The sequence below is a fragment of the Porites lutea genome, chromosome 2, assembly GCF_958299795.1.
Source record: "Porites lutea chromosome 2, jaPorLute2.1, whole genome shotgun sequence".
NCBI lineage: Eukaryota > Metazoa > Cnidaria > Anthozoa > Scleractinia > Poritidae > Porites > Porites lutea.
The window spans coordinates 37,610,573-37,637,520 of record NC_133202.1 but is presented as its reverse complement, the minus strand read 5'-3'; the positions used below and the strand labels follow the sequence as shown (position 1 = coordinate 37,637,520).

At 39.5% G+C, this 26,948-nt stretch overlaps 3 protein-coding genes across 3 annotated transcripts in view; 1 reads left to right on the top strand and 2 right to left on the bottom strand.

Annotated features, from left to right (window-relative positions):
- LOC140928538 (ephrin-B2a-like) overlaps positions 1–26,948 on the bottom strand; it is a 145,237-nt gene that overhangs the window by 11,709 nt on the left and 106,580 nt on the right. The gene's annotated exons all lie outside the window — the stretch shown is intronic.
- On the bottom strand, positions 3,635–13,356 carry LOC140926960 (uncharacterized). Its single transcript, XM_073376631.1, has 4 exons — positions 13,245–13,356; positions 7,031–7,156; positions 6,339–6,662; positions 3,635–4,844 (listed from the first exon to the last, which is right to left on the bottom strand). The coding sequence occupies exons 2-4, from the start codon at positions 7,127–7,129 to the stop codon at positions 4,236–4,238; spliced, it is 1,032 nt and encodes a 343-aa protein (XP_073232732.1). The 5' UTR covers positions 7,130–7,156; positions 13,245–13,356; the 3' UTR covers positions 3,635–4,235.
- Positions 24,861–26,948, top strand: part of LOC140928434 (uncharacterized) — a 28,482-nt gene continuing 26,394 nt past the window's right edge. The window contains exon 1 of the mRNA XM_073378186.1: positions 24,861–25,004. Within this exon, the coding sequence (XP_073234287.1) occupies positions 24,861–25,004 (144 nt within the window). The remainder of the gene's footprint in view (positions 25,005–26,948) is intronic.

Genomic DNA, 26,948 nt, shown 5'->3' with positions numbered 1-26,948 from the left:
GCGAGCTGGCTTTGAAACTCCTAAAAATTCTATTCAGTTTGTTTCTTCTGTTTTTTACTTTGCTTCGGTGGGAGCTCATTTTATTATCTTTTCTGTAATAGCTAGAGGATACAGTGGAAATTGAAGAAAGCCCTTTGTCTCTCGTTGAAATATCTGTGGAAAACTTTTAATGGTTTCTTCGAACTTATCACTAATTACCACTAATGCCTTTTTGTGGTGAACCACAAAAGAATCTCCGAAAATAGTTTTGTGAAACAGAGCTGCTAAACAACACGGCGCGGTTTTCCATTTTTAATTGCCGTAGTTCTTTGAAGTCGTGTATGTGTAAATTCGAATAGCAGGTTTGAAGAACTGACAGACAGGGAGTTTTACTGCAAGAACAACCTGACAAGTGCCACAGATTCTGAAGCCCACACAAGATCTATGTGTGACCATTTGTTCTGAAGAAAATGAGATCAGGACACTAGATTTACCACAAATTTCACTTTATCGCTAAACGATCGCGAAAAGTTAATTTATCTGCCCAGGTTAGGCTAATCTGTGCTAATCCAAGTGTCTTTTAGAAATCCTGAGTTTCTTCTGTTTCTGGCGATAAATTAACGGCGATAACAGCGCGGTATCGCTGGTACTAGCTAGACTGTTCCAGGCTCTCAGATAGGATGGTGTAAGGCACGCGTAAAAGGGGGCGACGAAGGGCGGCGGCCGGAAAATTAAGGAAGCCCTTCCTCTCCCCAGTTCTCAACCGTTTTATCTTCATGTTCGTGTTTCAGTCTCAATTTCGCGAACCCGACTATCTCAGAGCCTGGAACAGGCTACACTGGTACTCATACCAAATAAGGGTAGGTCATTGATGGGCTCCTGGGTAGGTGGAATCCTCTTGTGGGCAGTGGCCACGTAATCATCTTTTCACTCAACATCCGGTATTTTCTCTACATAACTAAAAAAAACCCCTTTGTTTAACCAAACTATAGAGACCGTTGCGCAGATATGACCCATGTGCATAATCTGGTCCGTTATTGTGGACACCATAGTATAGGGGCCGTGAGTTAGTTTCCTCATTAGGGGGCTTAAACAACTACGACGGCGGACGGCTACAAAAATGTCTCTTAAAAAAGGAATTCGCGCTGTTTCAAACTTCATCGCTCTTTTTCCAACTCTTTTAATTTGTCAAATGTTGACGATTTCTTCATGAGTTGATTTCTAAAGGACTGCATCTAAGTTCATGAAAAAGAAAAAGAGAATCGTTGTCTTGTGTTTGTGTTCGTCGTCGTCGTCGTCGTGCAACCACGGCAAAGAAATGTACACAAAAGCGTATGATGCACGAGCAAAGTTGTTGTATAAATCGAAACCTATTATTACTTTTTGGCCGTTCTCGTTTCCGTCGCCGTCGTCGTTGTTTCTGGTCTCGTCACAACATAAAAAAAATAATATCCGAAAACTGTTCGATAGATAAATTCCAGAATCTGGGAAAGAAAAAGAGGTAATTATACAGAGGCCCTCGTCGAGTTTCAGGTAAGTGCAGTTTTTAATATGCGAGATATTTGGGGAAATGATTTGCCCATATTTATACTAGAGCTTTGTATGGAGCCCGCGCCATGTTGGTACCCATCCGGATGGGCACAGTCCGCACTATGGGCAACAACATGCCAACATGCCGACCGGAACCCACAGAAACATCTGTTACTGAGATTGTTAAGAATGCGCGGATTCATCTCTTGAGGAACTTGATCATAAACATTACACCGACATTAAAGTAGTACTTTTTGTAATATAATAACGGTTCAGATAGCAAATTTTCCCCAAATAAGTCACTTTTTTATAGTACGTGACAGCTCTCTCGGCCGCCATGTAAATGCTTTGGCACGCAAAAGCTTAGAAATTCAAGCGTACTCTATCACGCACAAAAAAAAGACCTTTTCGAAGTGAAAATGCGTAGAAATGTTTGTTTTTGGCTACTCTAATACTTCCCCAAAGTAAAAAGTCAGTAGGCTCGATAATGTTCTTTAGTTTGATTGATGACGTAATGTGAAAACCAGCAAGAAAGTCCTTGAAGTCTGGCATGCGTAGCGGGCGTCGAAAGGGGTAGGCGATAGGGAGGAAGGGAAAAAGGGAGGGGCCCTGGGGAGAGAGGGTAAGTATTCAGCAACAGAAGAATCGTAATTCCACCCCAAAAGTTTATACAAGATAACAAATTGTTTTTCTAAAGCAATGCCGCTAGGTGTCCTTTATGACAAGAAATAGCCTTTGTAGGAAGCGTTTCCGCGCACGTTTGTTACGCTAGTAAACTGGAAGCAATAAAGAAAGAGGCCAAAAAGAGTTGCGCTTTACATATTCGAGACAACAATTTCCACCCCAGGGCTTTATAAAAGATCGCTATACGCGGTGTAATTACTGCAGATTTAGCTGCGGTATAGTTGGCTTTGACTCTATCAAAGGACTAGGTTGATAAAGAGTAGTGAGGTTTAAAGGGAACCTTCACTCTTTAAGTAAATATTGCCCAAAGTGCTCTTAAAGATTCCAAAAGGAGAATTTTCGCACAGAAAAATGTTCGTTTACCTAAAATTCTTCAAACAAGGTAAATTAAAAGTTAAAAGAAGGGTTTGAATCCTGACAGTAGCGTTCAAGAGTTTCAAATGCTTAGCTGTCACGCCCGAATTTATTATTTACAACACGCAATCCTGAAAGGAAGCTGCAGTTGCTAATTTCCGTATTAGCCGTATAAGCTTTAAATGAGAATGCCACATTGGGTGGAGAGGACTGAACGTGACTTTCGGCAATTAATTTGCCGCTCTGCGATTGGTTAATTTGGTGTTTAAGGTCGTAACACACTAGGCGACAAGTCGCGGCGACAAATCACTCCGTGAGCACAGATTGGGCGACTAGTTGAATTTTTGTCGCCGCCGCAAGTCGCACAAATTCTGTCTGATTTGATTTCTGTTGCAAAAGCAAAGATTTTCTCAAGAATTCTCTAGTACACGTGAAGCGATTTGTCACTCCAATTTGTCGCCGCTACGTGTTGCTGCAACTAGTCGCCCGATCTGTGCACACGGAGTGATTTGTCGCCGCGACTTGTCGCCTAGTGTGTTCCGACCTTAAACACCGAATTGACCAATCCCAGAGCGGCAAATGTGTCGCTGCCACAAGTCGCCGAGACATGTTTCTGCAACTTGTCACCTAAAGTGTACCGACCTTTAGACATAGGCACGCGTCGTCAATTCCGTCAGTGTTCTCGAACAGCGGCTTGTAACCAAGCCTACTCCGAGCAATACTGCGAGAAGAGCTCAATTAAGTGTTTACTGTAGAGCGGTATATCGCGGGTTCGACTCTGGGGACCGGACTAATTAACACTAAGCGTTTCAAAATAACTATGTTACTGCCTTTGCAATGCAAACGGCTAGACCTTCGCGTGGATCACATGGCCTCGTAAAATGACAATCTCGTCTCCAGTAGAAAACGAGAAAATAGTGTCTTCAATTTCTGCTTTCGAATAAAATTAAACTCAAATAAACTACGTTTATTATTATCATTATCATCATCATCATCATCATCATCATTATTATTATTATTATTATTATTATTATTATTATCATTTTTATTAATTTTTTCTAGTGTAGATGCTGATGATTATTGATTTTGCTGTTACGTCATTTGCTTGGGGACCTTGGGTCTGGAAGCGGACATAAACTTCAAACCTTTTTAGTATATCTTGATTCTTCCTTCATACGCTATAGTTCTGGTCCCAGTTATTCAAAAGGTGGATAGCGCGCGCTATCCAGCGGACAAATCGCTATCCGGTGGATAGTGCAATTGGTTTCCCGAATACTTATTCACTAGATAGTGATTTATGCGATGGATAGCGCTATCCAACGTTTGAACAACCCGGGCCTGGGTTTTGAAAAAAAAAAATGTAAAAACAAGGAAAGAATGGTTACAATAGTGCATTACTGTAATTCAGACAACTTTGCACAAGCGTCACACCGATAACTTGAAAAATAGGCAGCAAGGCACTCTTTCGACTAAAACGTTCGTTCGTGAACCTTAAGAACCAGTTAATCAACTTCACATTGAGGACTGAAAACACGAGAACCAGTTTTATAGGATGAGAATAAGCTAAAAACAATCATAAACGTACGATCTGAGATTGCAAAAGACGCACTGCTAAAAGGAAGATTATTAAAGATTTTTTCTTATTGAGGAGCTGTTACAAGGTCTTTCAGTGTAACAAAAATCCATTCCTAACACAATCCTTGGACAATGACCCCACCAATTGTTCGTTGCAATGGGGAATAATTCTTTGCATTTCCCGCGGACTGCTTGAGTAAACTTAACACTTTCCAGCTGTGGTTTATCTTACATAGACCACCCATGATAATGGCCTGGGAGTAAGCTACATGTTGCATTTGATCACTGCAGAGCTGCTTGTTGGGTTCCTTGGCGTCAAAGAAGCGCAGGCTCGGATTTTTGTACTTGGAGATGTTTGGTGAGTTCCAAGCACTTAGAGTAAAGAACAGCTTGTCGACAGACGAAGGCAAGCTTTTCAGCTTCACATTTATGGTATGATGACCAAGACGCTTGACGTCATCCATTACATCACCGGAGTGTGTAACGCCGCTAAAACCACGACACCTAAAATCGACTACAGTTTGAAACGAGCTGCCACTGTAAATAAGTACAGACGCATCTAAATAATCACGTCTACTCGTCGGATAGCCCCAGAACAAGTCGAAAATCACGTTATCAAGAGACTCGGAGATCTCATACAGAACCACGATCAGATGCAGTGTACTGAATGGCTGGACCCCGTTATCTTGTAAGGTGGCCAATTTACCAGCACTGGTGTATGTCTGAAATATAGAGAATTCATATTTAATGTAAAGAGCGTACCAATTGTTGTTCTCTCATTCCCGACATTACGATTAACACCATCATTACGTAGCAAACTGAAACATTTGCAAAGTAGTCGAGAACGAAGTTGTGTGATATTCACTGCGAATAGGACAATTACGGAGAAAAAACTTCAAGGCGATTTCCTGGTTCAAGTTAAAAAGTAAAACTGGCAAAAAAAATTAAGATGTACTTGGCTTTTGTTTATTAAAAAACTTCAAAGAGCAGAGCGCCCAGCACTCGTTGCCTGGGAATGCTGCACCCTATCCCAGCGGCGAGTAACTATTAGAAGCGACTCTATTTGTAGACTAATATATAGATTTTAGCCAAAGCTAAAAGCGAGGCGTCCATTTATACACTTTTAGTTACTTAAAATCCAAAAATTAAAACGCCTATAAACTTCAACCCATGCAACGAACTCAGCAATAGATACTTAACTGATTTAAAAACAAAAAAAGACGTCTATAAAACTCTCTCTCGTCTACATACATCTCTGAAGCCCATCCTCCACACCACACTCCTTTGAGAAGATAATAGCCCATTAAATGTAATGTTTTAGTTAGGTCGATTGTCATTCTCGAAACCCTTTGGTTGTGTCCAGTTCACAGTTTATCTTTATAGATCAATCTTTCCATCTAAAAGGGATTCCACCCGAATGGTAAATTAGGCCGATTTTTGTGTTTTGAATTTCTTTCCTTTGCAAAATCGGACCTACAAACCGTTAGGTGCAAACTACGCTTTGGATTATAAATCACAATATCTGGTACTCAGTAATCTTCAGTGTAGTTTTGTTTCTTCTGGATAAAAGATCCAAGAAGGCTGATAACTTGTTTAACATTTCCCCCCTATGTACAACAACCATAAACTTTTGCAGTCCCCAACCTCTCCCCTTCACTTGTTCCCCTCGCGCGGCCTTTGAAGAAATTACCGGCGCCTGCTATGCAGACTGAAACTCAGCCATCGATGAATCAAGACCACACTATGCACTATGAACTGAGGCACACACTACCAACTCCGCGCTATGACCCGTACTTTAAGCATGCGCACAAACAAATCATACCGACAGTGCCAGCCATGGACAGCTGATTCGTCCTTGCTAGGACTCACCAGCATGGTATAGCCAGCACTGTCTCTCTTACGATCACATACCCTCTCCTTTAAGCGCCAGCTCCACCGAACACATGTGGAAGCTGTTGGCTGGGAACCGCAAGCAGCTCTCTTCGGCGAAAAACCAAGTAAACAATTCAGTTTGATAAACAGAAAAAGGGCCTGACAGCACTTGTGTTTCATTTTTTCGTTGAATGTTTCCTACAACTTGCACGGCGACAAACTGCAGCTGAAGAACGCACAACCAGTAGCACTTTCAGGCTCTTGTTAATTACCGGCTAAGCAAAATTATTAATTTATAACTATTTTGCTGAAAAAGTGAGTGTACGTCTCGTAGTTGTTCCTACCTTGAGCTCTTGTTCTTTGTACAGTAAGCGTTGTTTGTTTGGTTCTGGACCAAGTCTGCTTTTTATGAAGATCTTCAGCGATAGAATCGTCTTAAGTGGTTGGTACTCTACAACAGTACTATCCCCACCCAACATCACAACAGAAATCGTCTTGCCGCCTTCCGTCGATGGCAACTTGGCATCTTCAGGGGCAGAGGACACATCATGTTTTGGAAACAGAATGTCGAGCCTGGCCAAGCATTCAAGATAGCGTGGGTTGTCGGTGGTAACCACTTGTGTACACTGAGAACACTTGTGGAATTCCTGAACATGCTTTGTTACACACTGAAAGGAAATGTTTCTCTATTATATGACTATTGCAAAATCAAAATAAAACCGAGGGGAGCGATTCTTTCTTAGTAACTAACAAGTTTAGTTTGAGCAAGTAATAAATTCACAATGGTAACCACCATCTAGTTACCCTTCAAGGCACAGATACCTAGACACGTCATCTCTTTAGTTTCTATCGTTTGCTTTAAAATTGATTTTTAAACCATTAAACCTACATGTGCGACGTGAAATATTCGCACATGCATGTACCAAGTAATCCAAGTGTGGACCTTAAAAGAGCATACCTTCTCCGCGATTATCTTAACTGTTCTTCAACACGCTGCTTCGAGTTATGTATAAGGTAAATTATCACCTATACTTACCCTGAGGCAATGTAGAGGCGCATGTTCACATTCATCCGTAAGAGCGTCCATGGGAAACTCTCTGTAAAGCTTTCTGGTTTGGCACACGTCACAGAACATGTTTAAAAGTCGTATACCCTAAAGACCCTACACAAAACTGCTGGTTTAGTCATGATTTACCATTAATGAGAATAAATTATTTACCATGAATCATTATGTCACGAGTGTGGGACAGGAACTCAGTTTTCTGGTCTTCATTTTCTTGTAGTAGACAAGAGCTACAGAAATAGTTGCTATTTAAAGCAGCGCGTTGAAAACTGTGAGTGGGAAGAGAGAGACCTTTTGAACCTCGTAGAATTTTGATGCTGTTTATTCGGATTAGTCTTTTTTTCGCAATTTATAAAAAAATCACTGATCAAAACTGACATGATAAGTCTTTGCAGTTAGCAAAACCTTTATATTCAACTGAAGTTTTTGCTTCATTAAGTTTGAAAGAATCATACATAAACTAAGAAATCCTCATAAAATGGAGTCCCACGTAACATTTAACAATTATTCTTTGAAACTGAGGTAAACATTGCTAAAGCCACTATTCACACCGACATTGTAAGGAATAATTGTTTTAAATAAAATGAAAGATAGATACACACGAGGTGATTTCAACAGAATCAGAAACTGAAAAGAATTAGATTGACCGGTTAATTCATGCATGAAAAATACGTATGAAGTGTACACTGGCAAAACGTAGATCGTTACGATATTTTCAAACATCGGCAAATCATAAATTCACTCCTTTCGCAAACTATAGCGTCCACGCTAAAATCTGCTATCGCCAAAACTTTATATTGCTGCATCCGCTGTAATGAAATGTCCAGCCTTGTTTGCTTCGGTCACTTTTGCCAAGGCTTATTTACATAACACTCATCATATCAGGCTAAGCTGGCTTGATAAAAATGCGTATTATGCGAGTTTTAAATAAGTAAAAACACATGGATTACCAAATGGGTCATTAACTACATACAGGCAAAAACGAGTTGTTGAGGATGGAAAATCTACGGAGTTTATCAGTGTTAACAGGGGTGTTCCTCAAGGGGCTGTATTGAGGCCTATTCTGATTTTTTCTCCACCATGGTTAACGATATTACCGCATTTGCCAGTAGCATTCCAATCAACCCATCGGCTCCCAACTCTCTGATATTGCCATGGAAAAGGTTAGAAATATCCAACAAAGGGCCAGTAAGAACAATGAGGATGGAACTCATTGTAAGCAAGCAAGCAAGCAATTAAGACCCTCTATCTGGGACACTCATTTTGGCTTACGTATAACTTCTGTACTGTAGTTCCAGGCTATATATTACAAGAGCTTGTAAATTATCGCGAGAAAATTTAGCAGCTCTTTTTATTATTTTTCTGATTTAATAGCTTAATTGTGTAATTATTTTTGAACGCCATTGAAGTTTGGGAAAAGGCATTGGAATATAAATATCGTAGTCGCCTGCAGGATTGATAAGTTTTGTAAACGAGCTTTCAAGTATGGTTATCAAAGCAGTTATACCCAACGTGACCCTGTTCACTGTTTACGTGGTTTACTTCCCATGCACAAGGGAAGGTCTCTCCATCCTCGCATCCGCAATATCATTTTACCTTGCATTTGAACTGAACAATTTAAGCGAATTTTTTTAAATAGGTGTCTCTCTAGTCTTAATTAATGAAATTACAATTACCACAGTACTATTTTTAGAATGTTTGTTAAGGCTATCTTCCTCCCTCCCTTCCTTCCTCCTTCCTCCCTCGCACTCTCGCTTGCTCGCTCGCTTCCTCCCCTCCTTCCTTTCTTCATTCATTGTATTTTGATAGAACGGGAAATGGGGGCTGGGGAATTGCGAATGGACAGTTGAAAATGAGATACTGGTCAGCGTTCATACCATTAAAAATCAGTTGCCGTTATTAAAACGGTGAAACGGTGAACCGCTTAACTAGGTTTAATCTTTATTTACTCTCATTTCTCTGAATTATCGTAAAAATTTCTGTTTAGGTAATTAAGACCGTCAGCCAGACTCATCGATGAACGCAGCGAAACGACTCGCCGGTTCTTTGTAATATGCTCATAAATAAAAGCTGTTTGCTAGGCGTATTTATTGAAAACAATTTGTGATAATTCTTTGATGTATTGAAAAACCAATAACGTTAAGAAGAAAGGAAACCAAAAAAGGTAAAATATCAGTACTGGTATTAATAGAAAGCTTTAAGGAAAAGTCTTGCCTCGAGGTACGTTCATTTAGTTTTCGGCATTCAATAACGCTAACGGAGCCGGATGCCAAAAAAAAACAACAACAACAACAAAAAACAGACGCAATTAAAGAAGTCAAAGTTTCAAAGGGTTTTTTAGAAACAGTTCAGACACCCTAATTCTTCAACCGAGTTTTTTTGTAACTTTTATACTGATTTGTGGTCTAAAAGTTCATCGCACATTTCTCAGTAGCTTCTCAGTGAATTTGAACTGCTGAACGCTAATCGCACAGTTGATTTACGTGTATATTTTTAAAGAATTCATAGTTCAATGCTAGTGGCCGAAATCGTTAAATAAATTATTTGCTGCTCTAGGTCTGCCCCTAAAGAAAACAAACGGTACCATATAGTGAATTTTTTTCAGATACTGCAATGCATAAACGTAAAGGCTAATTTACTCATAACTGTTCTTCCCGGCCCGATAAACCTTTGGGCTCAATATAAGAAAACATAAGCATGAAAAGAAGGCAGCTAGCGCAAAAGTTGGCTCGATTTTAATTTTGGTCCTTCCTTTAAACGGAAATATTGACTCTAGAAACGTAACCTGTAAATTGGCTGCTACTGATGAGTATCGTGCTTTACAGTAAAACGATTTTTTTTCTATATCAACCAGCCCCTCCATTGAAAGGAAGATTCTTTCCCCGGGGGGTACTAAACAAATGTATATACGGGGAGGCTCCGCCCCGAGGTCCCACCTCTTACCCTTTTATATACCATTTTTCACGAAAAAGGTACCCTCTCTTGCTGCTGTAGATGCACCGTCTTTTAAATAGGAATGAACACAAAAATGGAACGTTTTATCTACTTTTTAAAGCAATAAAATTCATCTGTTAGCCCTTTTTAGCCCTTTTACGGACCCTAATGACAGATTTCCCTATCCTTTTATATACTTTAACTAGTGAAATCCCTACCCTGAAAAACTACCCCTTTCGGGCGGAGCCTCCCCGTGTAGGCCATCATAAGGAGTATCCCCCGGGATTCTCTCCAGTGGCTTAGAGATATTATATCTAAGTTAACTCCTTTAAATCTATCATAAGTATATAAACGGAGACTTCGCTTTTAGCCCTGGCTAAATCTATGTGCTACAATACACCCGAACTCCGGCACTGCGCTGAGAGAGGACAGATTAAACTTACAGACGGAGAAGACAGGCAATTTTGGTGTTAGGCGGCGTGTGAGCGAACAATATAGCGTACCTCCCATCCTTCTGGTTCGGAGGGAATAGAGTGATTTTACTTGACCCGTGAAACAGATACTAACAACTAGTGAAAAATAGCAACATCTAAGCGAAAGACAGGGGAAAGAAGACAATGGAATTTGTATAATAGAGCGAAGTATTCTCCTACCTATTTCGCGGGTTAAGTAAAATCGCCCTAAAAGCTGGAAGAAGACTTAATACGACCGCCGTAGAAAATTACAGCTTTTCTCCGGCAAATGAATTCTCCTAAAAGAGCAACTAAATATTTCATTTCCAAAAACCTTGAGATTTGAGGCTTGACACGGACCTGTGTGAAGGATTTGAACGGTTCTCTAACTACTGTCGCCTTTACCGCTGTGTGTCGTCTGGAAATGAAACCGGCAATAAACCTACCGTATATCTTCTATTAAGCCCCCATCTCTATTAAGCACCCCCTCCCCCTCCCCCTCCCTCTCCCATCCATCCTTATTCTTCACAAACAATTAACGTGGACTGATCAGTTATGGTTTATTCTGTCTGGAAATTCATATTGTTTTTGGTCTTCGGCCGAATGACCTCCCAACTTCATGAGCTTAACTTTTTCAACTTTACGCTCTAGTCACTCCGTGGAGAATTGTTACCATTTTCTTATCGTTAGAAAAAGCCAACCTCGTCCCCAGGGCGCTTTTCCCTGGCTTTGGTGGGTGGGGCGTCGCTATTTTTCCTTTTTCCCTTCCCATGAGACCCCGCGTGCGCCTCAACCCAATCCCCAATCTTCTTAAATAGCTACTGGGTACGAGTCTGTAAAACGAGTATCTTCGATTGTTTGAAATAACCACTGACGCAAACCTTTGCATGCATGGCTACCTGATAAGCTGAAATTTATATTGACTTGGAGAAGAAAGTACGTAATACTTGAGATTTTGCTGCAGGAAAAAGGCAAGGTATGTGTCATGAATATGTGTTCTACTTCTCGTTTCGTTCCGTGATTTTGGAGAAAAGGTAAAAACACCGTAAGTTATTTAATTTTCCAGAGTGATGCCATGATTGGTCTTTGGAAGTGCAGTACTGATAATCATATTTCCTTTAAACAAAGTCGTCGTAAAATTATACTGTAAAAAGCCTGGCTCCAAGTTTCGTTTCATGTTCAACTCACGAAAAGCTGTAGGGAATGCTTAGCACCTGCATATAAACACGAATAAATCGTTTCCAGTCACAGGGTCAGCAGCTTTGCAAACTGCTTAGAAAAAAAGAAAGTTTTAACATGTGAAGAGAGTTTAATTCCTACAGGATTTTTTTTGTACACAAACATGGCCGACGATTCAATGTTTTGTACACAAATATGGCCGCCGTGACGTCATGTGAAAACGATCTATACATGAGTTGTGTTGCATCATTAAACACAAGATTTATATCTTCATACCTTATCGAGCAACTGATTATAATAATTTGGGTGGTTATAAAATCTTAATAAAGAACGGCCATGCAGAAAGAAAAACTTGTCCACCTGGTTTATGCAGGTCTGCCCTGGTCATCTTCTTCTCTACGAGGGGAGGGGGTGGACAAGCCCTCCATACATAATGCAATGGTAATTAAAAATGCTCAAAGGGTTTACTATATCAACTGCATAATAAATATTAAAAATCGTTTGTTAGAATTCGGCCTGTTTCTAGTAATTATTAAAAAATGGTATAATTCAAAATAAAACATCCATTTAAAACAGGGTTAAAACTTGGAGCCTGGATATTCATCGGTGTTACACGCCACCCAAAATTAAACCGACCTGAAATACAGGCATCCCCAGCTTTCTTTAAATGTGTGTTAAGGGGCAGTCTGGTTAAAAGCATTACTGTTCTTTGATTTCCACCCTTTTACTAAGCCAAGATATTACTGATTCAATCAAAAAAATGACTCCATTAAGTTGGAGTCCTTAATTCAAGAATTTTTTGAGAATTTCTGGATGATGTCAACGAGGTGCCTCTGACCCCATTAGCGGACTAACTGGTTAATTTGCATCCCTTTTCTGCCCTAATTTATTTCCTTCCCAAATCAACATCATTTCCCCCAATGCAAAAAATCATCCAGAGTTATTCTTTTCCTTATGAATTATGTTGTACACAGGCTAAAAAAGTGGCATTCAAACTTGTCCTGCTACTTGCCATGCATTTCTCATCCTGTGTTTATTCTCCAATCTTCCAACTCTTTTACTGACATAATCTTTGAAACTTTTTCCTCAAGGCCACGCTAGTGTTGATAGTACTCATGTAGTACTTGCATTTCAGGCTTCCTCTTCCTCCATCAGTCAACGCATCACCTGTGTAGGTATTGCTTTGCTCTGCTTTATCCTTACTGTCCTTACTGGAATCATCAGTATCACCGTCGACTCTTTCACCTCAGCATGTTTAAAAACCTTTCTTAGGTCTAGAAACGGTTTGTTGGTGTGTTTTTCGTTTGTGTTTCAGTAAGACAACAAGAAAACGATAAAGAAGGAGTCGAGAAAAGGAATGCAGGGAGAACACCACTGAGTCTGTTTAAGAAAATTATCGCTCATTTCGCTACCGCTCATTACGACCCTTCACACGGTAAGTCCAAATAAGGGAGTGCCCCCCGGGGGGACGCGATACTTTCGCTACGTTTTAAGAACTTAGAGTTTACGAGAAATATTTCACTCGTGTTGGTATCCTGGATCTAGTCTTTTTTGTACAGCGCAGTGTAGTAGTTCGAGTGCATTGAGGTTTAACTGCAAATACAGGACAATATAGCACGTACCTGAAGGATTTGAACGGTTCTCCACTGACCACCGTCTCCTTAAACGCTTCGTAGAGTCAGGAAATGAACCCGGCAATATACCTTTTATTACTTTGAGCATAAATGAGAAGTGTTTACCAGCGGGTGAGTTCAGTATTATAAACGCTCATAGCAGTCTGCCTCCAACGAAACTCCATAAACACTGAAAAAGATGCAAGAAATTCGATTTTTGATCGTAAACACACTATAGCCCAGGGGGTCAGTGTTATACTTTGCAGCCTTTCAGTTCTTAGAATGATCAACGTTCAAAGTACTTAAAATATCATATTTCCAAAGCCTATTTTGACCATAAAAGGTGTTCACCACGTGAATTTCTTAGAATCGGGTACCATAGATGGAGTGTCTTCGATTCTTAGAAATTACCGTGTCATCAAGCTAGCTCAGGAGAAAGAGCTCTTCGTTTCTATTTTCTAAGCAAAGCAAAGCATTGCATGCATGGCTGCCTGATAAAGCTGAAAATTATATTGAATTGGAGCAGAAAGTACGTAATATATTTATAGAGGTTTTGCTGCAGGAAAAAGACAAGGTATGTGGCATAAATGTGTTCTACTTTTACGTTTTGTTCCGTGGTTAGAGAAAAGGTAGATTGAAACACCGCTGACGGCTAATAACTTATTTTCCAGAGTGTTATGATGGTGGATGATAGTGATGTCTTTGGGCGGTAGTACTGATAATCGTATTTCCTTTTAAACAAAGACTTCCTAACTTTTTAGGTAAATTTTATTGTATGAAAAGTCGGACTCCAACATTCGTTTCATGTTACAAGTCACGAAAAGATGCACGGAATGCTTATCAGCTACATATAAACACGAATAATGTTGGTTGTGAGGTATTATTAAACAAAAGAATTATACCTTCATCTCCTATAAAACAACTGATTATAATAATGTTTGCCCTGATCAGCTTCCTCAGATGGGGAGGAAGTGGCGGGAGAGCGCGATAAATAACGCATCAGCATTTATGCTGTATTAGGTGCATAATAAATATGAGAAACGGTTTGTTAGAAGTTGACCTGTTTCTGGTAGAGGGCATTACTTTAATAAAACATCCATGAAAAACAGGGTTAAAGCTTGAAGCATGCATATTCATTGATGTTATACGCCACCCAAAATTAAACCGACCTGAATACAGGCATCCCCAGTTCTATATACTGAAATATGTGTTAAGAAAGTTATCACCAAGAGTTACCCTGTTCAGTGGTACGTACCCGTTTACGCTAAGTCGAGTGCTTCCCCCCCGGGATGCTATACTATCGCCACGTTTTAGGATTAAATTTTTCACTCGTGTGGGTCTCCTGTTTCTAGTTTGTTTGGACAGCGCAGTAACGGAGTTCGAGTACATTGCGGAGATTTGAGGCTGCAAATACAGGACGATAGCACGTACCTTTTTTAAGGATTGGAACGGTTCTCCAACTACTGTCGCGTACCGTTCCGTGTCGTCAGGAAATGAACCCGGCAATCTGGAGCATAAATGAGAAGTGGTTACCTGCCGGTGAGTTCAGTATTGTAAACGCCCATTAAAGTCTACCTCCAACGAACTTCATAAAAGGTTCCAAAGAACGTGCAAGAAATTCGATTTTTGATCGTTAGCACACTAATAATAGCCCAGGGGCCTTTATGTTCTGCACCCTTTTAGTTTCAAGTTTCTCAGAATAATCAAAATTCAAATCAAAATTACTAAAGCTCATCATATTTTGACCATAAAAGGTATTCACCACGTGGGTTTCTTGGAATCAAGTGTTACAATAGGCGTAGCTTTTATCCCTAAGGTCACTTTGCCTCCAAGTTGAAGAGAAGAGCGTTCTCGTTATATTTGGCAGCTGAAAGATATGGGTTAAAGAAGAGAGTACTTTCGTTTTATAGAGATTTCGCTACGGGAAAAGGGAAGGTACGTGTCGCCCCATAACTGCTTTTATCGTTTGGTTTTAAAGCCTGAAGGGTAAAGCAGTAGATTCAGTCGAGTGCCATGAATTTAAGTGATACTGATGTGAGTGTATTTAGCACTATACCTGCGTGCAGACGTCTCCTCTATTTGCACTTCCCTTGTTTGCATACAACAAACGAAATAAGAGACGTCTTAATGCATGATATTTCCGTACCAGGCTCTCCTAACTTTTCACCTAATTATAAGTTATCGCGCATATGTCTCGACGCAAATCTGCAATTAAATAGTCCCTGGTTTAATTTTATGATAACTCAAGCAAAGATGCATGACATTTTGACAATTAATGCGTCACCTACAAAGAAGCACCCATAACGTCTGTTGTAGGTTATTTTGAACTACTAGAATTTTATCGATTGAGGTATCAGTAAGCCCAAGAATCATTTCTACAACCCCTATCAAACAACAAACAATGATAACGAAGCTGTCTATATAATCTTAGGAGCAAACAGCCGAAAAGGTAAAAGTTTCGCATAGCGCCAACATTTAGTTATGCATGCAGCAATCTATACAATTTCACACAAATAGTAAACATGAATTAAAGAGTCGAAACATTTATACATGATGTGCAGAAATACTGCAGAAAAACTTGCCCAAGTTGTTTTTGCAGGTTACTCTGATTAGCATATTAATGTCCTCAGCCTCATGGAAAGTTAACTGCCAATGGGGATGGGGTAGGAAATGTCTTCATTCTCAAAAGTTTTGCCGCATGTATCAACTACATAATAAATACCTTTAACGGGTTGTTAGACTCAGTTAACCTATTTCCAGTAGAGAGTGTCATTTGAAATAAAGAGGGTTCTAACTTGGAAGCCATTTTTTCCGTTATACCCACCAAAAACCTACCTGAGTGCATCCCCCTTCTGTGTCAAGGAAGTTATCAGTAGAGTTAATTTTTTTTAACAAAATGAACGAAGTCATCATTTGCAACCTGAAAGAAGTATCTAGATGGTTTTCACAGTGACAGTCATCAAATTGTAAAGTCAAAATAGCGAGGTTTTACGAATTCTTATTTACACTAGGTTGAAAACAAACAAAAAATAAATCTTTGTACAAGTTTCCATTTCCCGTAGCATGTTTCATTTCGAAGATACAGCAATTTGAACTTCCGAGTTTTCACAATGCGTGACACCAAAATAGGAATGCTGTCTCGTTGAAAAAATTTTCTCCTTGATTTTCAGCCGTACAAGCATTTCAGGTATTAGAAGATATGTTTATACGCACGTGTGCTAGCTCTCGAGTGAAAAGTAACTTAAGTTAGAGCTTTATAGAAAAAGTGAACTCCAGCTGTTTTTTTGTGTTTCCCGCGGCCATATTGGTGCACCAAAACGGTACACCAATATGGCGTCTCCATAAAAAAGCTCCACAAAGGTGCGTGAAACGTTTCGGCAAATAACTCAGAAACTGTGAGCCACAAAAACCTGAGACTTGGACAAATTGTTTATATGTTAGTCTTTTATAACACTTCATTTTCTTGTCTTCGTCCACTGGACGATTTCCTATTTAATTTTTTGTTTCGTGACAACGAAAACGATCTATATTGATGGAGGTTTAAAATATTACCATATCTAAATTTCCTTTGGTTCTTTGAATCTGGGTAGCGCATATATAATGAGATTGTAAGGAAGTTGCTAAAAATATAGAAATTAAATATTCTAAGAGTTAAGCGTTTTAAAATCTTTTTTCTATTGCTAAAAGGTTATCTTGATCAAGTCTTGTTACTTATTGGACGTCAGTCGGTGCAAGTGTATGCAAGAATCTGTGAAAGAAGGTGCCAAGCGATCGATTTGGAAAAAATATATATATATTTATATATATATCTGTGTGATTTTGCTAAAAGGTGCCCTCTAAGTTTTCGCTTGAACGTGACGGGCATCGCCCGTGTTCAAGCTAGAGTACAAGGCCGGGAAAAAACCAGTGGGCTTGCTGTCTTGCTAGGTGTCAGCAGAGAGCCCAGGCCCAGACCTATCCGTGGGTGGGTGGCTGACTTGTTTTGTGTGAAAACCAGGGGGGTAGGGAGGGGAGATTTTTTCACTTTGATTAGAGTTTCATGTCAGAAAGCAGTGCAAAGTCAGAGAATTTTTCCTGCGGGCCAGGCCAGCCAAATCAATGCGGTGACTCATAATCATAACACTACTAGCAGAGCTTGGGGGAAGTGATTGACTAGTCATAAGCTTCATGGGTGGGGAGGGTGAGTAGTTGATCTTTGAACTTGGCTGTCTAGAGACTCAGTACAGGCACCGTGTACCAAATCCACACAGATATATATTAGCTATAACGATAGAATAAATAAAAAGAAAAAGTGAAGACATTAATCAATAAATTACCTGGGCAGAGGAGACAGCTGTATGACTCAAAAGGAGTCGATTCCGGTGAAAAGACACAATTTTTAGGAGAGACCTTACGAGCAGCTCCTACACTACCCCAACATTTCCGGTCTCCTGGGACAGCAAAGTGAGAAGAAAAACTATAGCTAAGACATCATCAACAACTAGGTCTTTAAGAAAGAAGTAAGTTACATGAAGAAAGACCTCGTTTAAATCGACAGAGACATCGTTTATATAACTGAGAAGCGTCGTCGTTTTTTCCTGGGTGTCTTTTATGGGTTGTAGCTGGTTGTCTCCAACAGTCTTCAATTTTCTTTATCCAATACAGCCTTCTCAAGAGGACCAAGGCATAGTGGAGTACAAAAACAAGGGAGCATTTCGCCTACATTTGTTTGATTCCGCAACTGATCAAAATCATGGGTCATGTTTTGTAAGCCTCTTCAACGTAAAATTACTCTGACTGGTACCAGAGGTTTTTCTTGAAATTTTTGACTCGTTGTCACCGCTTCGCTTCTCGCTCTCTCTTTCGCGGAGAAAGATTTCTAGAAAAACCTCTCAGATCAGGGTAACGTAAAATACGGATGTCAACACAAACGCAATTATAATAAGTATTCCATCAATATTAAACTAAGACCCTTGAAAACTAAGACCTAGGACCTATGACCCGTCCCTGAGGAGGGGGGGGGGGGGGGGGAACTTGGATATTTTTGGGGTGGGAATGTGCCGCCCATTGGTACAATGAGACAGGCCATCGCGTGACACATAGAGGTTTAACTCACAATTTTTAATCAATTCTCGTGCTTCTTGTGCCTTTGCAAAAAAACTCAAGAAGTGCTACACACTAAATCTACTTACTATTAAAATCATTTTTTCATAGGTTTAATGCAAGCCAATAATTAAACCAACTCGTGACGGGAATCCCTTCTATTTTCTCATACTAAATTATCATATCTCGGTGAGCATTCGGAAGTCAGCCAAGCGTCATTGCACGCGTACAAAACAAGAATGCTGTATAATGACAGACTAGAAACAATAGACAACTCCCAAAGCACAAACTCAGCCAAAACGCTAAAAATCTTCAATGTTTACTCAAGTTTGGGCTTATAGAAGATAATGTCACAGTATTTCAATGACCATGAAATTCAGAATCCGGGTAGTTAGTTAATCAATTGTCGCCCGAAAAAATTTGAAGAAAAAAAACTACGAATTTTTAAGAAAATGCTTTTTTCGTGAGAAGGACTCTTAAACGCTGACAAACGTCAACAAATAGCGAAAACTATAATTTCTATCTGTTCGCTTTGCTCGAAATCGCGCGCATTTACAAGGCCCTAAAGCGTTTTGCTGACTTGCAAGGACCCATCTGTTATAGCGATGCCCAAAATAAAGGGATGAATCTCATAGTTTATTAGATATAATCGTGTAAAGTTTGCTTATCATTTTCGCATAAATTATGATCTAAATTTGGAAACCGCTGAATTTCTCGAATTGAGTCTTTGCGATTTTGGTGAAACTCTCTTCAGCGCAAGGCACTAATGCGCACTACGTGTATCCGAGAGATTTTCACGAAAAAATGTTGGCAACAGCAGATTTTCGACTCAGACCTCAAAGGGGCGTGGCATTATAACCACGTGACATTTACTCCGATCGCCAAACATTTTATGTTGTATTGTAGATTGATCTATATGTTATCCATTCTATGTGTTAGACTTACGATAAAAGTAAAGGTGGGGATACCAGAGAGCTTCAAAGTAGGATGGTACCCCCCCCAAAAAAACTGGGTCGAGTCACCTTAAAGGAATGTTTCTAAAAAGCCTTTTAAAACGACCTGGCTTGGGTTGTTTTTTTGTGTGAATTCTAGGTGAACCAGCTGAAAGTAACTGTCCGTCTTAGAGAGGTGTCCGGCTAAAAAAGAGTCCAGTAGATTATAACGTGACACCAGTGTTATGTCCAGTAATTGTAAAGAAATCTGAACCCATTTGTAATGAATACACATCTGTTTCACTTGTGCAAAACAGTAAAAATTGAAAAAATGTAATAGAAAAGTGGAATCATTTTTTCATTATTGTACAAGTTTACAATCAAACGTTCATTACAAGCCAACGCGTACGGCTAAGTGGTCTAAAGGCGTAAGAACACAATAACATAATAAAATTACAGTATAATACAAGTATTGCAAATACTTAAGCATGCGAAAATTAATCTGTTATAATGATTTGTTTTTGTTGGGAGCATTTTAAGCTCTTAACACTGAAAGACTTCAGCTTAAAGAGCGAGAAAATAGCCGTATTTATACTAGAGGACGTCTAAGACGTCTTTGACGTCTAGTATAAATACGGGACGTAAGGCAGGCGCATTAAACACGGGAACCCAACGAGAATATAGTTCAAACAACTTAAGCATAGCGTTATTAAACGTATTTTAGTATTTAAACGGTAAATATAGGCATATTTTTGTCCCCTAAATATTTTTCATCTGTTCCGATTTCCTAGCTGAAAGTCTAGGATCCGAAAATTATAGGGATCAAAACTTACCTTTTCGAAAATTTCAGCCAGAAAAAGGGTCCCAAAAATTTTACGTGACCTTTTTAGGGTAAAAATCCGTTAAAAATGGGCAATTATACCATTTTTCATTTTTTAGAAGTTCGAAAATCCTAGGAGAGGTAGGCAAGCAAGAAATTTTACAACAAATGTTCCGAAAATTCTAGATCTCAAATCGTCTTCCGAACAGATATTTTCCGAAAATTGACGTTGGGTGCCCCCGATTAAACGTCAGACGAATTAAACGTCTGAAGTTAAGTGCGTCCGATCGACGCACTTAACAGATGAATTAGTCGTCTCAGATGCTAAGACGTCTAGTATAAAAACGGGACGCATTTAACGACGCGCTTAACCTCAGATGTTTAATGCCTCTGGACGTTTAAGACGTACTAGTACAAATACGGCCAATAACTGTTTTACAGGCTCTTTTACAGGTGAACAGGTCAACTCTCCTTGTGGTGTTTAAATGAGGATAATAAATGGTTTGAACATACAGTTGACTCCCGATAACTCGAACCCTCGCTAGCTCGAACCAAAATCGATTTCCCCTGGATTTCCTTCATACATTTACTATCATTTTACCCTCGGTAACTCGAACCTCCCGCTAACTCGAAGTAATTTTTGTTTCGTCTCAGATCTTTTCTATATAAGTGTACCTCGATAACTCGAACCATGTTTTGAGCCCTTAAAAGGTCGGGACAAAAACAGTCTACTGGCGTCCGAAACATTTAATTTTGAATTTCTCATCAACGTGCGGTAGAATGTGCTGTAGGAGTATAGATTACCAGTGGAGGTTGGTGTTGATTGTCGCAAATCTAACGTGAAACAGCTTTACTTCTCAATACAGTAAAACGCATGCTCTATTTAGGCAATGTTTTGTTACGTTACGTTCATGATTTATAATCTAGAAGTATCTTTTAATTTTCATTTCACATTTTTTACAATTAAATGTGATTGAAATGTTCTCTGCTGTGCAGTGAAAACTGTTCTTTTTCTTACTCCTGGCCCCGGCTATTTTCTTCGAGCTCCCGATAACTCGAACTTTTTTCGGTTTCCCTTGAAAGTTCGAGTTATCTGGAGTCGGCTGTACGAGCTGTAGGAAACATACTGTATTTGGTTATGAAATTTGCTTCCTCTAACTACACTTTACTGCCATGCATGTAGAATACCTATGTTTCCGTTTTAAAAGTATTTTTCACTACATAAAGCACTTCTCACGTGTCCTTTGATGGTTTCAAAGTGTCCGTTGTCCGTCAAGGTCTTAGAGAGGTGTCCGTCTTAAAATGACTGGAAAACGGCAGGGACCAACACCAGGTGTCCGTCTTATAGAAGTGTCCATTAAGAAAGAGTTGACTGTGCATATTTTCTAAAATTGAACTTAATTTTTCCATTTACGTCAGAAAATGTCTAGCTAAAGCTAACTACACTTTACTGCCATGCATGTAGAGTACCTATGTTTCCGTTTTAAAAGTATTTTTCACTGCATAAAGCACTTCTCATGTGTCCTTTGATGGCTTCAAAGTGTCCGTTGTCCGTCAAGGTCTTAGAGAGGTGTCCGTCTTAAAATGACTGGAAAACGGCAGGGACCAACACCAGGTGTCCGTCTTATAGAAGTGTCCATTAAGAAAGAGTTGACTGTGCATATTTTCTAAAATTGAGATTAATATTTCCATTTACGTCAGAAAAAGTCTAGCTAAAGCTAAGCGGCTTACTAAATTCTAAACCTGACAATCGCGACCGAGGCCGGAGGGAACCTTTCTTATTAATCACCCCTCGTACCCGGATCTCTCCGAAGGTGAGATTTAGACGGTACGATTTTTGCATAGTTGCACACGACTATTGCATGCGATCAGTATACATCATGACTTCCCGATCTTGTCCTGTAAGTTAGTTCCAAGACATTGCACGACCGATATTCACTACTGGCTAGATTGTGAGGGAATGACATGAGTGTTCTGATTGTCATTCATTCTTTGCAAAGCCTTCAGTTTTAATGGAGAAAATATTTTCGGTAAAGAAGTACAAATATTCCGTCTCAATATAGTTTGTAAAACAATTTTTATCTTATTTTGAAAGACTATAAAACTCTCTCTCGGTTCAAGATAAAAGGATAAAAAATTGCGTTGAAATTGACGCTTATGCACCTATCAATGTAAACCCTGCAGGGGTAGTACCGGCAGTAGGCGGGGATTTTAAGTGAAATCCATTCCCTGGGTGGGAGGTTTAATCGAGTACACCTGCTCGGGGAAAGGGCATTTGATTTTTTCGGCAGAGAGACTGAGGGAGTATTGATTTTGGTTACAGAGCGTCGTCCTTTCTGAAGGTGTATCTACTGAAAATAGTTAAAAAGGCTTGTCGTTTTTTAGTTTGATTGATCTTTATTTCCTAGTTTGGTGACATTTTAGTTGAGATAAGATCTTTATTATAATTTTCAGGAGAGTGGCTCTATTTATAATTAACTATATTGAAATATTTTAATAGAAGCCCATAAATGAAATGAAATGAATGAAACAAATATATCAGTAAAATGTTTTTATTTTCAATGTTTGCAACGTTACTTTTTTATAGAGACAATAATTGCAATATGTAGGGAGATAAGTTAAATTCAACTTAATAGGTATGTGAAATAAAATTCTTGTCTATCAGATAGTATTTTGCACCTGGGTGGAGATTTTTAGCTACATTTGACGAATGTATCCTTCCCCACACTTGGGAAATTGACCAAAACTTTCAGTTATTGATCAAATCCTCAACCTTTGCCTGCTTTGAGGTTGAGCGCGCGCTACGATTAAGGTCACGGGAAACACCTTGGGCTCATTGTTATGCATTTATCTAAAGCGTATGCACGCAGTACAACGACTGATATCGACAGGTTTTCGAGATATTCATAACTGGATTAAAGATGAGCGCATAATTTTTAAGTGTTGACGCACACTTGTGACAAGGAGACTGCGAAAAAAAAAAGGTTTATTCAAAAGCTACAAACGGGCACTGAATGGTAGTAAACCTTGTTTCAGTGATTTTTAAATCAATAAAAATAAGGAAATAGAAATCTTTAGAAGTTTCAACCAAATTTAATACTTAAACTCTTTGTACGATTTTTCTGCCACAAAAATCCTAGAAAACATGGCAGCTTGTAAACAAAATTAAAGCATGGAATGTAATTAGCCATAATTGCAATAATAATAGACCTTTTTATCGATACGGCGGCCATATTGAATTAATTCGATTTAAGGAGTATTATAGGATGCCCAGGGGGCATGAGCACATTTCGTTTGTATGTTCGGGCGCTTTTCGGGACATTTTTTCTTAAAGTTTTCTTAGAATAAGATTGTAATGGGAAAAAAGATCCTTGTGCCGTGTTTGGATGTAATAATGACCGTCTTTTTCTAGTTTAGTAATAGAAATATGGTCTTTCACTGTATATTTCTCGGGAAAACGGGGCTTCGGAGGGGAGGGTCCTTAGTAACTTTTTTACAAATTGGGGAGCGTCAAACCTGTTTTATTCTCAACCGGGGGAGGGTCACAGTTTGATTGGCAAGGAAAAAATTACTCAATGTCGCTTCTATTTTGTATATACAAGCAAAGCTACCAATCAACATTAATCTAAATTATATTACAGGTGTCGAAAAATTTATATATCAAAAAACTATCTTCTCCCAACTAACATAATTGTCTCTCTCGACCCGTGTCCGCTTTTGCCCATATTTTGATGTTTCCGCGCGGGGCTCTGTGATTTATTGCTTTCAAAGCCTCGCGAACTTTCCACTGGCCCTTTCTTTCAGTCACGAAACAGTGGCGAAATGGTTCCTTGTAGGGACAAGTGGTCCAAAAGGACAGGTAGAATTTTGGCAGAATACTATTTGAGAATTCAGTATATTCGCCCTTTGGGTTCGGGAACCACCCTAGGTCTTCATCTTTCCACTTCTCTGGACTTGCGCTTTCACTTGTTCTTGCAGCCGATGTGCCACCAACAGAGTCAGAGGAGTAGCGGGCATCCTTTTTAGAATGGCGAGTCGGCAAACAGCCACAATAGCCATAAGTTGATCCATCTGACCTCATGAAATCCTCGCATTCACCACAAGCACATTTCCCTCTTTCTATTCCTCGTACATCCTTGCCCATTTTCAAGTTTTTTCGTGCTTATCGGCTCCTGTCTTGAGAAAGTGTACCCCGGGATGGCTGGGTTGTAAGATTGCACGTAAAGGAGGTTTATTTTTTTTTACCCCACCTAAGCGGGTTACCTCAAGGGGTCCATCACATCCATGTAAACAGGCCCTTAGTCCGGAAACCTTCGGGAGTCTCAAAATGTGTCCTTTCTGACACTTTTGTGTCCAAGAAGCTAAGTTAACGAAGATATAAAAGCTGCCACTGCAGAGGGGTAAACTTGAAACACGGTGTATTTCATATTAATGCTGAAAGATATCTGTTGCTCTTTGCAAAGTTTCGGAGCCATCGCGTTAGAAACGAAAAAGTTACGACGAAAAGTTCGTCAAAGCTCAACCAGCCTATATTAGTTACGGAGCCACCTTAATCTCGGTTAGTAAGACGGAGTTAACCAGAATTTAGTTTCGTCTTTGGCGCAGGCTAGTAGAATTACCGTGAATATGTCATTTGTGTTTTTCTGGCATTTTGGTGTCTTAAGAAAATTTGGCCATCTGCACATATGTTCTTATGTATTGCAGGCAATATTCTTGATAGAATGATTAAACTATTTCATTTCCTCAAAATTCAACCTCAACCATAACCCTCTGTGTAATCTTGGCAGAACAATGACTGATAATATGCATCGAGGAGGTGATGAATCATCTGGTACAGCCAATCCAGGCTTTGATCCATTGGGTGCAAGTGGTCTTGACGCGGGCTCAGTCAAAAACAACAGTCGTGGAACAGTCCCTGAACAGGGAGACCATATCGTAAGTTAACTTATTGTACGTTGTACTTACTATCTGTCTTCTCATTGGCTAAGAGCTTACAATTAATTTGGGAAATAACAGCAACCGCAAGATTAATAATTAGTTATCTCCTAGCAGATTAGTGACTAATCTTTAGGTTGCGCGCGCAATACATAATGTCCGAGAGCAATGTCAAACTGTGTTGTACGTAATGCTGTGTTTGTCCTTATTTTTTTCAAAACAATGTATAATAAAACAATTATTAGATTCGGTTTTTGTGATATCGAGAATTATCAAGGTCTCGGTAAGTGTTATCAGCCTCGGCCTTCGGCTTGGCTAATAACATTTACCTCGACTTTGATTGTTCCGAATATCACAAAAAACGTCATCCAATAATTGTACATTAAACATGCAATGGGCAAGGAAGTGAACTTAAAAATACCGTAGAAGTCCAAAAATAACAACCTCAAATCTCTCTGCGTCATTAATTACTTCTCCCTTTGGCATGTGGGGCTGGCGACGACAAACAAGGAAATGAGGAACGAAACTTCCAGGAGAGTGTCGCAGCAGGTTAAGTTAGAGACTATTTTACGGGTCGCAAAAATGAAAACCTTGGAAAACCAAAGGTGACAGTTAACTGTGATTTAATTGACCAAATACCAAAAGACCAAATGAAAAAAGTCAGTTGACCGTAAACTCAAATAATAATAAAGGCGATGATACCAAGATAACGCGCAATCAACAAACTAAGCTTGAAAACGGTAATATGACGATTCTATGACTATTAGGTCGATAACAAGATGGAAAAAAACTATTTAAAAACTACATAACCTTCAATTAGACAATAATTCCATAAATCTGATCTTAATCCTAGTACTTTAAAGCAAAAGTGTGGGCGTCGCTCTAACAGGCGTTCAAATCCGCTTTTATCTCTTGAGACAATAATAAATCAATTAAACTTAAATCTGTATTGTACAGTAACATTCGTGTACTTTTGCCCACTACTAAACAACGGTAGTAAATCAATATAACGAAAGAAATCACTTACATAGCGGTCCCGCTTGTGCCAAAGGTTAAGAACAACCAAAACGATGTAACGACGCGTATCCTACTTGACTTCCTGCCCAAAAAGACGTTAACACGCGCTTTTATATCAGCGTGGGGACGCCGAAATATCCCATTACAAAACCAATTGAAATAAGGTAAACATTGTCACTACGCCAGTAACTAGGATCAAAGTACGAAACATAACGAAATCAAAGAAAGGTATTATTGTTATGTCTTGTCCTTTACACTGTAAACCCGTAACCAGGATTTTATATGTGTGTGTGTGTGTGTGTGTGTGTGTGTGTGTGTGTGTGTGTGTGTGGGGGGGGGGGGGGGGGGGGGGGTGCTAACGAGGCCAAAGTGGACCAAACTACCGAAATGTATTTTTATTGTGCGGAATTGTTAAGAAAGTACACATCGACTTTTCATAGAATATTGTCATGACATCAGGAAACGACGATAAGAGACCAAGAGAAACATAAAATGTATTTTCCCTCTTTTTGTCTCGAAAACTTCTATTTTGATGGGTTGGGATGCCTGTGGATTGCTGCTTTAGATTAACCCTCCCAGTCTCTCTCCGAATTGTTACTCTGTGTTCCGTTCCCTCACTGGCTTTTTATTAAGCGAGTTTGTTTCATATCGAGGAATAGCGACTAAATCTCAGAGAATAATAATGGGATCAAGACTGGTGGACATTGCGAAAATAAGTATGATTTACCACCTATATCTCGCTGTAAAACTGTAGTTAACTGAGATAGATCTGAAGACGTGGTTTCAGCTGGGCTGTCATGGCAGACTGCACTGTCATTGTCATTGACGGGGTACTTTACAGACCCGTGTATCGAGAGACTGGCAAGATTTAGCTGCAGCCATCCTCTTTCTATTTTCCTGTTCTCTCCTACCCATAACGTATGACAC

Bases quoted from the DNA above. Each gene is read 5' to 3' on its own strand.
- LOC140926960 (XM_073376631.1), bottom strand. From the start codon at position 7,129: ATGTTCTGTGACGTGTGCCAAACCAGAAAGCTTTACAGAGAGTTTCCC. The intron at 6,663-7,030 runs GTAAGTATAGGT...ATTTCCTTTCAG, and splicing joins CGCCTCTACATTGCCTCAGG to TGTGTAACAAAGCATGTTCA. The intron at 4,845-6,338 runs GTAGGAACAACT...TCTATATTTCAG, and splicing joins ACAAAGAACAAGAGCTCAAG to ACATACACCAGTGCTGGTAA.